The 16,536-nt window shown below is 40.2% G+C and overlaps 1 protein-coding gene across 6 annotated transcripts in view; it reads left to right on the top strand.

Moving 5' to 3' along the window:
• ATP8B1 (ATPase phospholipid transporting 8B1) overlaps positions 1–15,553 on the top strand; it is a 42,475-nt gene extending 26,922 nt beyond the window's left edge. For all 6 annotated transcript variants that reach the window (XM_040580264.1, XM_040580260.1, XM_040580262.1 and 3 more), the window contains 16 exons: positions 110–318; positions 1,175–1,218; positions 1,365–1,521; positions 2,703–2,891; positions 3,638–3,750; positions 4,238–4,402; positions 4,757–4,868; positions 6,012–6,087; positions 6,865–6,997; positions 8,150–8,435; positions 9,200–9,423; positions 10,346–10,429; positions 11,363–11,608; positions 11,865–12,003; positions 13,153–13,283; positions 14,138–15,553. In XM_040580264.1, the coding sequence (XP_040436198.1) occupies positions 110–318; positions 1,175–1,218; positions 1,365–1,521; positions 2,703–2,891; positions 3,638–3,750; positions 4,238–4,402; positions 4,757–4,868; positions 6,012–6,087; positions 6,865–6,997; positions 8,150–8,435; positions 9,200–9,423; positions 10,346–10,429; positions 11,363–11,608; positions 11,865–12,003; positions 13,153–13,283; positions 14,138–14,368 (2,539 nt within the window). In that variant the 3' untranslated portion in view covers positions 14,369–15,553. The remainder of the gene's footprint in view (positions 1–109; positions 319–1,174; positions 1,219–1,364; positions 1,522–2,702; positions 2,892–3,637; positions 3,751–4,237; positions 4,403–4,756; positions 4,869–6,011; positions 6,088–6,864; positions 6,998–8,149; positions 8,436–9,199; positions 9,424–10,345; positions 10,430–11,362; positions 11,609–11,864; positions 12,004–13,152; positions 13,284–14,137) is intronic.
• The last annotated feature ends 983 nt before the right edge of the window (positions 15,554–16,536 follow it).

Genomic DNA, 16,536 nt, shown 5'->3' with positions numbered 1-16,536 from the left:
CAATTTGAGTCCCTGAAAACAGTCAGAGTCCCCTGGATCTGATAATGTGTCATCATTTTGAAATTTGAGATGCGGTTGGGAGTGAGAGAATTCATTTTATTTCATGTAGCGTTGAAGTGATTCGCTTGGGCCAAAGCTATTTTATAAACTGGGACCTGCAAATGTATTACCCTGAGAAGGACACAGCTGCGAAGGCCAGAACCACCACGCTGAATGAGCAGCTGGGGCAGATCCACTACATCTTCTCTGATAAGACAGGAACGCTTACACAGAACATCATGACGTTTAAAAAATGTTGCATAAACGGACAAAGATACGGTAAGTTCGTGCCACGCCACTGCACCCTGTAGCAAAAAAATGTGTCTAGCATAGGAACTCTGATTTGTGCCTGGAGCACAGAGGGAAGTCCCTGCAAGTCCCTGTGTAACCCAGTTGGCAGCATCTGGCCAGTCTACACAAATGAGTAGGAATTTGAATGCTTGTTTGAAATTGGGTGCATATGAGTCATCTTTGTTTCAGCTGAAATTCCACAATTTAGTCCAGGTATTGAGTAAAGTTCCAGTAAAATTGAATTGTTACGGTTTCCCACCCTTTTCCCATTTGAAAAGTGGAAAATGATGGATTTAAGTAGAAACTTTGCATCAGAAAAGTCAGAAATTAGTTATATGCAGAATGCTTTACTTTTGGTAGAAACGCTTCAGGGACAAAATTAATCTGGAAACAAATAAGAGAATGCAGTAAGAGCAGGAGTTTTTAGTGTTAGTTACTTCAATTTTCAATCTTTTCTGGATTTCAATATTTAGAATATGCAGCATGTGTGCTTCAAAACTATTGTCTGGTTGGTTCAAATGGCAAAGAACACATTGTGCTAATGCCATGTGCTTTTGAAACATCTTACCTCTGCAGAGAGGGGAGGAATTTCTGACAGTGAAAGCTGTGTTAAGCCAGCGTGGATAGTTTGTGACAATTTTACCGCATCTTTTTTTTTTCTGTATGTTTGCTTTGGTGTTAGTAGTATATAAAGGTACATTGGCTGTGAAAGATTTTTTTTTTTTTTTAAATTCTGAGCTATTCTAATGTGGTAGGTATTCTATATATTTTTTACTTTGTGAATGACTTTGGTAATTTTGTTGTTCTGTCCTGTGCCTTCTAACTGATGGTGCTTGCGTTGCAGGAGTCTGCCGGGATGGAGCAGGGCAGCTTCAGAGCCACCCAGAGGTAGGTTGGTCTGATCTGGTGCTGAAGCCCCTGTGGCCTGTAGAACATGGAACGTTCCCTTGCCAAAGTACGAAGAGATGCAAGTAGGCACAAAGTAATTGCACGTGACATAACTCAAACTCTCACTTCTTCTGTTGTCTAAGCAGCAAGTGGATTTCAGCTGGAACAAGTATGCAGATGGAAAGTTCTCATTCTATGATCACTATCTGATAGAGCAAATAAAATCTGGGAAGGAGCCAGAAATTCATAAGTTCTTTTTTCTGCTTGCCATTTGTCACACAGTCATGGTTGATGCTTCTGATGGTGAGTGTATATATATATATTGGGGTTTTTTCACTTGTGTTAGGGGAAACAGTCACTCAAATCCGGCTGCACAAGGGAGAGATCCAAAACTAATGCTGGTCCCATAAGTGAGAAGTGTTAGGCTGCTCTTTTAAATTAAATGAAAGCAGGAGTCAGTGCTACTCCCTGTGCTCAATTTATCTGACCCTTTATGGAAGGAGGACTGTCTTTATAACAGTTACAGTTGTGGCAAATGCTCATCTTAAATAACAGCAGATTTAAAAAAGCAGGGGAACAGTTCATACAGAGGTCTTGTGTTTTCATGTAATGGGTCCTCTCTCTTCAAATAAATCTTTAAAATCTCAAAAGCATAAACCTCAAGGGAAATCATAATGACACTAGCATAGTCTGTGGTTCCACATACATATGTGAAAGTACAAATATATTTGGAAACTTATTTCCAGTGTGGAAAAACGAATGTTTTCAGCATGAGGGTTTCGTGCTCTTACACAGTGACTCACAGCCCCATAGACTTACACAAATCATGTATGTCTGTCCTAAGATTTGGACATATTTGGCAGCAAATAAGCAAAAGGAATAGCAAAAAAAGTGACAGAAACTAAATTTAGAGGTGAACAGCTATTGAATGTAAAAAATAAAGTTGGAAGATTTAGTTAAAACATTGAAGAGTAATACTGCTTTACTCCCATCTTTGCAAGAGCTCTCTGAAACCAGCAGTCCTCTGTCCTTACTTGTTCTTCCAACTAATGTTTTTGGGGCTGTTTCCACTACAGTATATTGGTGTCTGTGGCCGAGGATTTGTGTTTCAGAGCTTCCTTTGAAAATGCTTAAGTGAATGTATTGAGAAATTAAGATATTTAAGCTAGACTTGTTTTGATACAGAAGAAGTTACAGCTTTTGCTTTTATACCTGGAAAGAAGAAGGTTGAGTGGTTTATCCCATTTTGAAAGTACATGTCATAAAAGCAGGGTGAGGGGATCCCTAGTCCCTCTCCTCTGTGTGCGCTGCTGTTGGGTGTTGCAGCAGTATATTAGATCCCACTTCAGAAAGGGAAAGGACTTTGCTTGTCCAGCGCTCGGTTTCTCTGAAGAATGGGTGTGAATTTTGTAGCTGTGGTGTCCAAGTGCCCCTGTAACACTCAAGTATATCCTGGCTTTCTCTTCACTGTTTCAATGATACAGGTCAGCTCAATTACCAAGCAGCTTCCCCAGATGAAGGGGCCCTGGTTATTGCAGCCAGAAACTTTGGCTATGTTTTTCTGTCACGAACACAAAATACTATCACTATAAGTGAAATGGGGATTGAAAGAACTTATGATGTCCTTGCAATCTTGGATTTCAACAGTGATAGAAAACGGATGTCTGTCATTGGTAAGCTGATTACGACCAGCCTTTATAGAAAAGGTCACTTGTATTCCGTAGGTGAAAATGTACGTGCAAGGGGAATTGAAGTCAAGAATTAAAGCTGTGTTAACACACCATCCTGTGACAGATTTAATCCACATAGCTCTGGATAGCAAAAGAGAGGCTTTGTAATTAGGTGTAAATGTGTCCGCTAGACAGTCCTGGTGTTCACATGTGGCCTCTGCTGAAGACAATCTTAGGTCCCTTTAGTAGAGGCTTGAAGAAATGCTACAAAGATGATTTATTCCCCTTTTGCCAGAGAGAGCGAACGAGCTGCATGTTCCTCTAGCTATTGGAATACTAGATATGCAGGTTGAGGTATAAATAGCTCTTTTGTTTTGATTTTAACTATCTTTAAAGAAGTCAGTCCTGAAACAGTTAGAGATCTGTTTTTAAGGCTATAATTACAGTGCGTCTTACCTCTAGCATATGCTCTGCCCAGGTCCTATGGGCAAGAGAGATGTTAATAGTAGATGAACCATTATCAAAAATTTAATCCTTGGGAATTTAAAAATCCCCTCCTCTCATGAAAGAGAAGAAGAAATGCACTTGTCAACCAAGTTACTTAATTGAACGGTATTGGATGTGATGAAGAAGAAACGTGGTCTTGTAGCTTTGGTACTTAGCAGCAGACTGAAAAATCTAATATGAAACTATTCCTTAATTCAAATGTACTCTAACATTTGTCCCACTTCTCATATTTTACTCCACAGTAAGGGAATCAGGTGGAAATATCAGGCTGTATTGTAAAGGGGCTGATACAGTAATTTATGAACGGTTGCACCCAAGGAATCTAAAGAGAGAAGCCACAGAAGAAGCACTAGATGTACGTTTGTATTTCATATGAATTTAAAAAATTAAAAATAGTTTATTTCTGACTATAGATTTATTAGGTTCCTTTTCCTAAGCTATTTAAACAATTGCAGACTATAATTGGTTCTACAAGTTATCCCAAACCTGAGAAATAATCAAAGTAATGTAAGTTTTCATGCATGTTCTTAAAAATGCATTCATGTCTTCCCATGAGAAGTGAACTTAAATTTTGTCTACATGCGTTTTTTTGTAGTTATCAGTATTCCGGGTCACTACACCCTGTTCTGTTTGTCATCTCTTCAGTCTTTCAGTTCAGACTGCTTTGTCAGCTATAATTTAATTTTTGGGATTTCTGAAATGCCCAGGACTAATTGTGCAGTCAGATTTGTTTTATCAGACTTACCAAATGCTTATGATCTTAACTCTTAGATTTGGATTGCAAATTGAGAGTTCTGTTTTGTGGATAAGTTTTATTTTTTTTAATTATTATTATTTTTCAGATTTTTGCAAATGAAACTCTTAGGACACTCTGCGTGTGCTACAGAGACATTAGTCATGATGAATTTGAAGCTTGGAATAAAAAATTTATGGAGGCCAGTGTAGCTACAACTCATCGTGATGAAGCTCTGGACAAAGTATATGAGGAAATAGAAAAAAACTTAACTGTAAGTCAAGCTTTACATTTTTAGTGTAGTTTTGTTCTCATACAGAAAGAAACAGATCTTTTTGGAAATAAATTATCCTTGTTTATTAGGACATTTTGACTTAGATCTTTTCGGTATTTTATTTGCTTTAGAGCCATACTAAATTTAAGAGTTTAACAAAATGAAGGGAAATGTATTTTTGTATGTGCATTTCAGTGAGGTTGCTTCTGTGTGCAAGCATTTGTCTACTGAATTTGTAGCTTGAGTACCTTGTCTTGAAGGCCTGTCCAGAACAGTTTCATCCTCTACTGAAAATGAATCAGTTTTCTACACATGTTTATCCTACTAAATGCCTGTATTTCAAATATTTTCCAGCTGCTTGGTGCGACAGCTATTGAAGACAAACTACAGGATGGAGTTCCAGAAACCATTTCCAGACTTTCAAAAGCAGACATTAAAATCTGGGTGCTTACGGGTGACAAAAAAGGTGGGTTTGCTTACGGCCAAAGAGTTAGTAAAAGCAGCATAAGAGCTAGAAGATAAACTGGGGCAAATGCAGACTAGAAATAAAGCGTGTTTGTAGAAAAGCTTAGCATGAAAGTCCATTTGAATTGAAACTGGAGGAATTTCTACAATATGCAGAATTTCATCCCAGCTGTTCCCAATCCAGAGTTACTGGATGGGCTTCTGTGTAACTTCAGTTCCTCCAACAGATTATCTTAGATGACGGGTTCTGTAACCATCTTCTGTACAGAAATACCCAGCTACTGCTTTTCCCAGTGTAAGGCAAATGCAGGATAACTTGCTTTTAACACCAGGCTTGCTTGGCTCTGAGGGCAGATACTGAAACTTGTCTTCTTACACTGCAAATTTACTTTTCAAATAATCACAAGTGCTGCTGACAGAAACTGATTTGATTTTCTTTTGGTAGTTGATTTCTTCTGGTAGTCTGTAGTCTGGCAACACATTTTGTTAAGTCAGTTCAAGAAATTGCATTAAATTTGTAATTAAGAATGGCGTTACTACAGCCTGGGTGGAGGTACTACCAGACCAGTGTCTCTCTGATGCTGGTGACAGCTTTGGCTCAAGGAATCCAGAGTAAGGCTGGAGCAGGACAGTATGGCATACCCCACAGTTGATTCTTGTGATGCCTTTGGTGAAATGGCTCTGTGACATGGAGGCTACATCTCCACCATCAAGTTAAATAGGCCCTGGCAGATCTTTCTTCCATGAATTGCCTGATAGACTTTTCCAGGTCATTAAAAGTTTTTCCATTAAAAACATCTTGTGACAATGCATTCCACCACAGTAATGTGCATTTTATAGGAAATGTTGTATAGGAAATATAGTTTCCTGTTGTTGACTTTAAATCCATTGCCCACTGTGCCCACAGTTGTTGTATGACAAATAATTAACAAGCATTCCCCCTGCTTCTCTGTGCTATGTATGATTTACACACACATAAACACACCCCTGTTCATCCACACTGTGGTAATGAAAGGGAGCTTCTCATACTGAAACATAACTTCAAAAATTACTTAAGAGGACTTCAGGTACTTCTGGCTGCTCCCAGCAGTTACTCATGACAGACCTTTAAGTAAATACTTTCCTCTCATTTTTGTAATTGTAGAAACTGCTGAAAATATTGGATTTTCTTGTGAACTCTTAACAGATGAAACAATAATCTGCTATGGAGAAGATACCAGGCAAGTGAGAAGCACTTCTTTTTTTCTTTATGAATTAGTTTTAAAAATGGAACACTTTTAACCTGGTCCCACAGTGACTCCCCAGTGACTGAACAGTATTTCTCGGCAGTTGTTCAACTGTACATTTTCCATTTCTTTGCTTTTTACAGAATTGTGATGTTTTACAAGGCAGCCCCTTAATTGTGGGTAAAGGTGGTGATACCCTGTTTGCAGGATCTTTTACATTCTAGGTCAACTGTTGACATTAAATTTGTCCTGTAGTTTGGACAAGTCTGGAGACCACCTGGAGTGGGCCAGGCAGGTCTGTCCCTAGTCCAAATCTTGAGTAGTTGCCAGGTTTTGTTCTTGCTGCCTGTCCCTGAACTCCAGCATTACGCAAGCTTATCTTTCACTCTGTCCTATGCTCCTGTACGCCTACAGACCTATGCTATAAAACCACAGTGGATCATAAGATACTCAGTGCTTAGTCATAAAGAATTTGTCAGAATGGTTAGACCCAAGGAAAAACAGCATGAGACTGGGAGAACAACTAGGGCCTAATGGTGTCACGGCTATTTCTGACTCATTTTTCCAAATTTTTCCTAATTTGCAAACCAGTATGATCCTCTTTTCACTAATGCTCTAGCACTGCTTGGAGCATCACCTAATATATGGCAAAAAAAAAAAAATCCTTGCAACATACAATACATTTCTTTCTTGCAGATTTTCAGTCTGGGACTGATCTAGCTTAAACTTTATCCTTGATTTTTCTGTAATAGTATCTACCTCTCTTTCCAGTGCTCTTCTTCAAACCAGGCTGGAAAACCAGAGGAACAGAGCTGGATCAAGTACACATTCCTCTCTTAGAATGAATGAGCCCTTCTTCCAGGGTAGTAAAGATCGTGCTTTAATAATCACTGGCTCCTGGTTGGTATGTACAAAAGGTGTTCTCCTGTGTATTTGAGATCTTGGCAGTACCACCAAGTCCCAATGTCCTGTGCTGAGGAGACTGTTCATTTGTCTGCTTTGCCACACCAGTCATTGAAAAGTCTTTGGCCATTGTGCTGCCAATTGAATGCATCTGTTTGATATTTATATTCAGAAATATTTTTGGTTTTGAGATGTCTTGGGCCTCTCAAATCACCCTTGTAGCTGCCACTGAAGTAAAGCCACACCCCTGCAAAAGCACAGTCTGATTTTCAGAGTATTTATTCTTCATGGGGATTCTGGTCTAATGGAAAAAAAAATAATAATGAGAGAGATGGCTGCCAGCATTACAGGATGGTGTGGCTTCAGTATAGGCACAGAAATAGTGCTTGAAATGAGAGATGGGAGTGAAAGGGTAGAAAAAAAGACAAGTTTTCTGCTCATTCCTGCAATATAGTACTCTTACAGGACCTTAGATAGCAGAAAAGAGCTTTTAGCAGAGAGGTGGCTAGCAGTAATTTAGTGACGATTACCAACCCTGTTGGCAGGCTGCTCATACAGACACCTGTGAAGGAAAAAGTCCAGTGGACAGCTAAGGACCATCTGCCACGTTTCAGCATTCCAGCCCTAAACCTTGATTTCGCATAAAGAAATGTACATCTGTGCATAAGGCATAGGAAGCAGGCTGGGGATGCCCACTGGTAGTCTAGCAGGAGCATCAGATAAAATTGCAGGCCTCGGTTAGCCCCTGCTCCAGCTAACTGCCCCAGAGCTACCCTGGGTATTTATAGGACGTTTCCACATGTGCTGGGCATGGTCATGCTTCTTTCAGGAGATTGGGAGCTAGGAGAGGGAGAGGTTTAAATACCACAATGTTTTCAAAAGTGAATTCATTCCCATCAGAATAAATGTTCCTTTGAACTCTGTAAGAACTGCAGTGATAGTAAGTACAAGCATTTTGCTTTTGTTAATCCCTCAGAGTACATTCTTTTCATTGTTTCCATACCTCTTTCTTTGCTACTCTGCACAAGCATTTTATTAAAATGCTATAAATGGATGATGGGAGCATAATGAAGTTCAGTGTGTTGCATAGGCAGTACTTGGAGTGAGATTTGAAATAGTGTCAAAGGGAACATGATATGTTTTTGTTACACAGAATGAAATCCTGCTAGAGAAGAAAAAGAAGAAAAAGAAATTGAAACTGAAATTCCCCAGGACAGCAGAAGAGAAAAAAAAGCAAACTGAGAAGAGAAGAAGGGCTGAAGCTTACAAAGAACAGCAACAGAAGAACTTTGTTGATTTGGCCTGTGAATGCAGGGCTGTGATCTGCTGTCGAGTGACTCCGAAGCAGAAAGCCATGGTGGTTGAGCTTGTGAAGAAGTACAAGAAAGCTATTACTCTGGCTATTGGGGATGGTGCCAATGATGTAAACATGATTAAAAGTAAGGCAGCTGTAAAACTCCGGGTAGGAAGGATCTCTTCTGGGTGTTCTCCTGCACTCCCTTCACTATTACTCTTTGTTCAGAAGACTCTACCATCTATTTCATTACCCACGTTAACATCACTTGAATTTTGTTAGCTTCTGTGCCTGTTCTTTCCTTTTTTGAGGAAGCCCTTTATGAAATGGTTAGTGTTTTTTGCTGATATATGTTAGCTTTTTCTGTAGACATTCCCTGAGAAGGGGCTTGAATTACATCTGTTATAATGTGGGTTACAAAAGTGTAATACAAAGAACAAAGCAGTAGCTTGGCTGCCCCTTGCTTGGAGGTGTTAGCCACCCTGTATTGCAGCTAGTGCTCTTTGAACCACTTCCTGAGAAAGCCCACTGAGAAAGAAACTTCTGGGATACGGTTATGTGACAGATGTGTTTGTAAGCTGCACGGCCAGTTTGTGCAGGGGCTTGCTTGCTCTGTCTCATTGCTTAGTTCTCCCTTGGTCAAATTTCCCAGCATCCATCCTGATGGAACAAGCGCTGAGAGAGAAGCCAAGCGACAGTGGAGAGGTGAGCAGTAAATAACAGGGCAAGGAAAGGCTTTTGCACTGTGCATTAGTCTCTAATGCAGCTTTTGTGCTGTGCACAGAAATAAAATGGGGCAGAGGAATCTGAAGGAGAGAATAGGAACCGGTAGAAGATTTGCCCTCGGTCATATTGTTCCTCTACCTTTGTTATTAAACATAGTGTGTGGTGTTTGTTTCATTAACTTAGCTGCCCATATTGGAGTTGGAATCAGTGGCCAAGAAGGGATGCAAGCTGTTATGTCAAGTGACTACTCTTTTGGGCAATTCCGCTACCTCCAAAGACTGCTGCTGGTCCACGGACGATGGTCTTACATTAGGATGTGCAAGTTTTTAAGATATTTTTTCTACAAGAACTTTGCTTTTACGCTAGTCCACATCTGGTATTCATTCTTTAATGGCTTTTCTGCCCAGGTAAGAAGGCATGCTTGTGTGTAAAGTTAACAAGTACATCTTCCTTTCTGTCAGTGCAGAATAGCAGAGGGTTAACCTGGGAAGTGATGGGAACCTTGAAGTTATCATAATTTCTGCAGGAGAATAGGTGGTAACTGCTAGTCTAGTTAGTTACAAGCTAAGCAGTTGGTTGTGATTTCAGAACACTGAAGTCAGTATCATGATTGTACAGGGAGGAAGAGATTGTTATATAGCAGTCTGGGAAACCTTTCCTGCTACTTAAGATACTCCTAGGTTAAGTGAGACAGTGCATGTATGTATCTGTAGGAAGCCAATTTTTGATCTTGAACTGCTGGCTAGAATGGCTTGAAATGTGTTTGTTGTAACTGGCAGTGTTTGAAGTGCATATAGTGTGGAAAGGCTTTTTAGAGCTGAGAGGCATCTCTGTGGGCATAACCGAAAGACAGGCAGATGTCACTGCATGGACCAGCATGGACGATCAAGGCTGTAGTCATAGACAAGCAGCCCTGCCTGGGGTTCATGCTGTGTGCTGTGATGGAAACTGGCTGCCTAGGACAGAGCCAAAAAAGACCATATAAAGAAACCAGGGCTCCCAGACTTGTGTGTGGGATGCCAAGTGCTTATCACAGTCACAAGTGCAGCTACAAACCAGGTTGACGCTTCGTGTGAAGTGTTCGGTTTTGATTGTGTTCCGGGTCAGGTAACACTGATGGTTTGTAAGGAGGGGGCAGCTTAATACAGGCTAAAACTAGTTTCGACAGAGCTTTGAGCTGAGGTGCTGCTTGCCTTTTGGGTAAATACTGAGATACCTTGGTAACTTAATGCTGTAGTAGAGCACGTGTGAACTTTCTCAGGAACTGGAAAGAAAGGGTGTAATCAAAAAGAAATCATTAACTTACTGATATTCCTCCTCTTCTTGCAGACAGCATATGAAGACTGGTTCATCACACTGTACAATGTATTGTATTCTAGTCTTCCGGTTCTGCTGGTTGGGTTGCTTGACCAGGTATTCTCCACATTGTTAATAACAGATGAATCCAAAGGCAACTAACATCGGGTCTTTAATTATACTGAAACTGGTTGCTTTGTTCTATATACAAGGCATTTTTGGGTGGCTGGTTTGGTTTTTTTGGCTTTTAAAAAATGTATTCATCTTCCCAGTGTGTGAGGTAACAAGAGAAAATAAGCAGAGGGTTACCAAAATAACCAAAGTTAATTGGGTTGGAGGTCTTCAGCGCTAATAATGTTTGTTAAAAATGTTTCTTAATGCCTGCTATTCTGTGTCGTCATTCACACAGCACAGCAATGGGCAGCTCTGTTAATGGGAAAAGATGTTCCTTGCTTACCCTTCTGAGCTGAAGATGTAGGGACTAAACAATTTTGAATGACCATGTTTGCTAGGAGGTCTTGGTGTATAACATTTGTTTTAATCCAGAGGGACAAGTGCTTTTGGCCTTCTCCACATTCTTCCACACAAGGCTTACCTGCTGATTAGGGAAATCAATGTTTTTGCTTTCTTTTGTGATAAAAGCTAAGAAGTAAATTCAGTACCAAATTTAAGGTCTCACTGGAGTATTTGTTAGACGCTTAGTCAGGACATGCAACAATAGCCCCCATCTTCTGGTTGTTTGCTGTGTAGGGAAAGGACTCCAGCACAATACGTGGCTGTGAAGAGCTCTGTAATTGTGGACATTCTTGCCTTGGCAAATAATGGGCTAAAAATCTAGAAGCCTGGAAATGGGATATGAGATAGCTTTGTGAAAGGTGTCCTCCAGACTTACTCTGTGCAAAGTCCTGCTTCCCACACTGCTACTTGAAAAGGAAATATGTTATTTCCTTTGGGGCATTGTATAGTTCAGCTTCTTATTCTTTAAAAGCTCATGGTGAGAACAAGAAATTACAGCAACTTTTTCTTTTTTCCTTTTCCCCCTTTCTTAAGGATGTGAGTGACAAATTGAGTCTTCGGTTCCCTAGACTGTATGTTTTGGGACAGAATGATATACTTTTTAACTACAAGAAATTCTTTTTAAGTTTGCTTCATGGAGCTATAACTTCCTTGATAATCTTCTTCATACCATATGGAGCTTACCTTAAAACCATGGGACAAGATGGAGAAGCACCTTCAGATTATCAGTCATTTGCTGTCACAGCAGCATCTTCTCTTATATTTGTCGTCAATTTTCAGGCAAGTGAGCTTAGCTTCCCCATCTCTTGTTGCTCTGAAAACACTTTCTGGTTGTGTTTCAAAATTTGTCTACTAAAAACATAACAGTATGTAAAAAAGCTCCTCTTTTTCGCCTTCTCTATTCTCTGTTGATGTGCTTTGGCCGGCTGACTTGTAACTGGATAAGAGATTACTCAACCAAAATGCTATCAGTCTTCAGAGTAGTTGACATTATTTTAAATAAATAAACTCATTTGGAGGTTTTGTTTGCTTTCAGATTGGCTTGGATACATCTTACTGGACTTTTGTTAATGCTTTTTCAGTATTTGGAAGTATTGCACTTTACTTTGGTATCACATTTGACTTCCACAGTGCTGGAATCCATGTTCTCTTTCCTTCTGGCTTTCACTTCACAGGTCAGTCCTTGCGTTTTGTGTTTCTTGTTCCTCTCTCATGCAGCTTTGTAATGTCAGCAGAACTATGGCCGAAATGTCGTGGCATGAACCTGATGCCTGTAAAACTATGTTAAGTACCAATTCACTTCCAAGGAAGGGTTTTGTTGATGTTTGAGGCCAGGTTGTTTTATTGAGGGTATTTCTTTTCTTTTAATGAAAAAGAGCTGGAACTGGATGTTGCCAAGCAGTAGGAGTCTGCAAGTAAAAACTAAGTTAAAATTGGTGTAAATTATTAAAAATTTTAGATGTAATTTTAAAGTAAGAGGAATATGATGATCTGGCAGAGTATGCATTTGCCAAGCTGCTTTAACTGATCAGTGGAAGGTAAAACCCCAAAGGAGGATGGCGCCAAATGCTGTTAGCAGCTCCCTGAGATCTTGTTGCAAGGCCAGGGAGGTGTAAGTAGCAGCCAGTTAGGAATTTTTTTTCTGAGGAAAGCTGTGCTTTCTAATTTCCCTAGTGACAGATCTTTCATATGTTGCCTTGGATTTAAATATCTCTGCCCAGAATAACAAATCCCCTCAATTTTATGTTCTCATTTTTAAGCTGAAAAAGGTAGTAGACTCTAACATAACACTTTTCTTTGACCTTTTTTAATGCTTTAGACTTCTTTTATCATTTTCTTCTACCTGAATACTTCATAGATTTCAGAAGTTTATAAAGACATGACTGCTACTTAGTTTGATAGAAACCTCCATGAGATTGGGTATTTGGCTACAAAATATCGCTTGCTTCCTAGACTACATGCATGCCAAGATACCAGGAGGGCTCTTTCTTGCTTTGCATGCTTTAAAGCAGGACAAAAACTGTGCATCTCAGCCAAGCATTTGTCTTACAGCCTTCCAGAACTCTGAAAAGGGCTTTGACATGGATGTGGATATGTTGTAATAGAAGGGCTTTATAACATACCTTGCTGTTATTTTCTCTTCATAGTAGAGTCTCTGAATAAAAGCTTGATATTGTGAAAGACAACAGAATACCTGAATGTTAGGTTCTGTGTATGTCCTGTCCTGTTTGGAGAGAAGCTGTGGCTTTTGGCATCTCATTTGCATTATATAACTAGTTTACTTGATCACATCATAAACTAATTCTTCTTTTTTTAATTCCTAGGAACTGCTCCAAATGCTCTGAGACAGCCGTACCTCTGGTTGACCATGATTTTATCAATTGCTATTTGCTTACTTCCTGTAGTGGCACAGCGTTTCTTATCTATGACAATTTGGCCTTCAGAAAGTGATAGAGTGAGTAAAGTCTTATGTTATTTTGGTTAATTAGTAATATGTTTACTTACAGGACCCAGTATTGGTGCTAATATTAGAGATGAGTAAGTGACTGTGCCCTAGAATTACAAGAGACTGGAGCTCAGGTCCTATGGCCAGGGAGGGTGGCAGCAGGGCTCTCTGGAGGCCAGATGGAGCCTGCCGGGTGACAACTGGTGCTGTGACGTTTTGCCATCCAAAGCAGAATGTCACTTTTATGTGTTCTTATTTCCCAGTGTCTTCCTTTTGTGCGTCTCTGGGATAAAGAGGTACAAGCTCAGCACGCAGTTCAGTGTGGGCTCATTCATCGTTTGTCTTGGCTGAGCGCTTGACATTGTAAAACCACAGAAACCCACTTTGAAGCTACTGATGGCCTGACGTCTTTTTATTTGGGCTGTGCTAGAGTTCTGTTGTTATGTGTCAGAGTAGAGTGGGCAGGTTTTGTTTCTGTTCTGCCTTGAGCTGGCAAATAGCATATGGGTATGAAAGTAGTTAAAATTGTGGTGGTGGTGTTTAAAAAGGTATTAAAGAAGTGTCAACATAAGAATGCAGGAATAGCTTTCAATTTCATATTTTCAATCTATGCAGTGGTGAAAGACGTTTAAAGATAAATGACCATAATGACATACAAAGTAACACAGTGAGTCTTCCTGAAACAGCAGCGTGTTGCTGCATATATTCTTTTTTGTAACAAAATCAAATTTGAACAAGAGAACCCTCCTGTCCAAGCAGTTTAAGGATGAAAAAAAGTATTGGGTTATTTCCCCAGACAGTAAATGCAAACAACCTGTTTTCCCTTGTAATCCATAAACTAATCTGTCTTTGCATGCATGAAGATTCAGAAGAACTGTAAGAAATATGTGGCAGAAGAACAACAGTGGAAGCGACGGCAGAGTGCTTTTCGCCGAGGGATATCTGGCCGTCGTTCTGCTTACGCTTTCTCCCATCAGCGAGGATATGCTGATCTTATTGCTTCCGGACGCAGCATACGGAAAAAACGGGCTCCTTTGGATGGAGTCCTGGGCAACAGTATGACACAAGTCAGAGATGCTCATGAAACGAGCTGATTTACTGCATTTTGGGAGAAGCCCCAATGATTGCACAAAAAAAATATTTAAAAGAAACTCAGGATATTTTTTTTAACCAAAGGGCATAAGGGTGTGAAGATTTTTATGTTTTATCCCAGAACTTCCTGGCTTTGGACTACTGGAAACATAGAAAGGCCAAGAGTTCTCTATGGAGCTACTAATCCTCATGCAACTGATTTCTTTTTAATGTGAAAGTGAAGGATATGTGTGCTAGGGCATGAAAACCCAGCATTGTAATAAGGTTGTTTGGTGGTTACTTTTTTTTAAAGTGGTGCCTGGAATTGCAAACTTTTTTCTCATTTTAATAATGTGTTGGTATAAAACTGTAGCTACATTTCATATTTTGTCTTTTAAAGCAAAACTGCTAAGTAGCAATAACCTTATGTGCGCCATTTCATTTAATTGCACAGTCATAATGGCAAATCAGATGATCAGTCTTTTGAGAGGGCCCCAGATATCCTCATCTGAGCTTGTACAGCTGAGATTAAGATATATCTGGTGATAAACTGCCGTCAGTGTCAGTTTTTATTAGTAATTCTGACATTTACAGGTGTGGTTTCTGTTCCTTTCTCTTCCTTCAACAGTTGACTACAGCTTGCTGCGCTAGATGGAGAGAGATCATTCTTTGCATCCTGTTAGAATGAGTGATATGCCCTTATTCCTTTCATAGCAAATTCCTTGTTTTCCCCTGAAATAAAGAGATCAGAGTCAATAGTTAACAGTATTTTTTCTCACTTGCTCTGTGTTTCTCTGCCTGTCTCTTTCCAGTTCTAGAATATGTTTGAGTCTACATACACAGTGTATTTATGAACAGAAAATCTCTGGAAAGCCGCCCTTTGAGCTGGCCAAAGCTTGTTCATTTCTGTTTTAGATCCAGCAGTAATGGGTAACTAGAAAACAGTTGCTTTTAGATGGAATATGTTTCACTTGCTAGTGAGTCAGCTCTGACAACGTAAGAAGTGTTTTTATGAGAGTCTCTTTACAGTTGCACATACTTCTGCTCTTGAAGTTGAGATGTATGAATGTTTCACTTTTACCTGTGTCCAACTCCTGGAGTAAGGTTTATTACTAAAATGGTTTTATAGTAAAAATCATGATATACAGCTCTTGTTTAAAGGAATGTACATTTCAAAAAGTCTAATGCAAATAAATATCCTAGAGTTTGCAGCTTCTGTTCTAATAAGTATATGGGGAAAAATGGAAGTGTGAGAGGAGTTTAAGTAGGGAATGGAGGTAAGTAATCTCTCATTGAGATGATGGGGTTGGCCTTTTTAAAAAAAAGGGAAATATTCCTTTTATTTCTAATGAGACTTAATAAAGACAAACATTCGTCATAGATAAGGATTGCGTGGCTTTGGTCATGAAAAGCAAAGCTGCTTTAGCTTGGCCTTCATTGTTTGAAGGGTGACCAAAAAGTTAAGAAAAAGCAGTTGAGAAGGGAGCTTGAAAGCCAGTGGGCTTTGCGCCTGTGGAAGTCTTCTCCCCCTCATAGGAAGAGGTTCCTGCTGTTATTTCCAAGGTAGGCAATAGCAGAGTTTGCTCTGTTGTGTTAGAAATTTTCTCAATTGTAGTTTTATTAATTGGACAAAAAAACCAGGCTATCCAATACAGAACTATGAGCACCAGCTTCCTTTTGAACCATACTTTTTGAAGCCTTAAATTAGAAGTTGTAAGGAAGACTTCAAGTTTCTAGGTAAAGCTGTTTTGAGGAATACCATTTTTCTCTTATCACGTCCTCTGCTACTGAATGACTTCAGTCAGTTGTCTAAGGCAGGGATCCTGCGGTGGGTGTTAAGCCTTCCTCTCCCGGCTGCTGGGGGGAGGCGTGCCTCGGTGCCTGCAGCAGATAGGCAGGTGCCGGGGCCATTGATGGTGCCCGTACGGCTTTGGGCACGGGTGACCTCCCAGAGGGCTGGCCGGCTGCTGCCCACATCCCCGGCAGGCTGAGCCCCCTCCGTGCCAGCAGCTGGTGGGCCTGCGGGGGGCTGAGCCACGAGTGGGGATTTCATGGGAGGAGACAGATTCCGAGATTAAACACACCGCCCGGCTGACATGGCCGCAGCGGGACTGCTGTAAATTAATATGCAAAGTCCTTCAGCCTCTTGCATCCCCCAGCGCGAGCTGAGGGGCCAGGGCCAGGCGGCCCG

This window comes from Falco naumanni, chromosome Z (assembly GCF_017639655.2).
Source record: "Falco naumanni isolate bFalNau1 chromosome Z, bFalNau1.pat, whole genome shotgun sequence".
In the NCBI taxonomy this organism is placed as follows: Eukaryota; Metazoa; Chordata; class Aves; order Falconiformes; family Falconidae; genus Falco; species Falco naumanni.
Note: the sequence above shows the minus strand (reverse complement) of the source record. Positions and strands in the feature narration are given on the sequence as shown.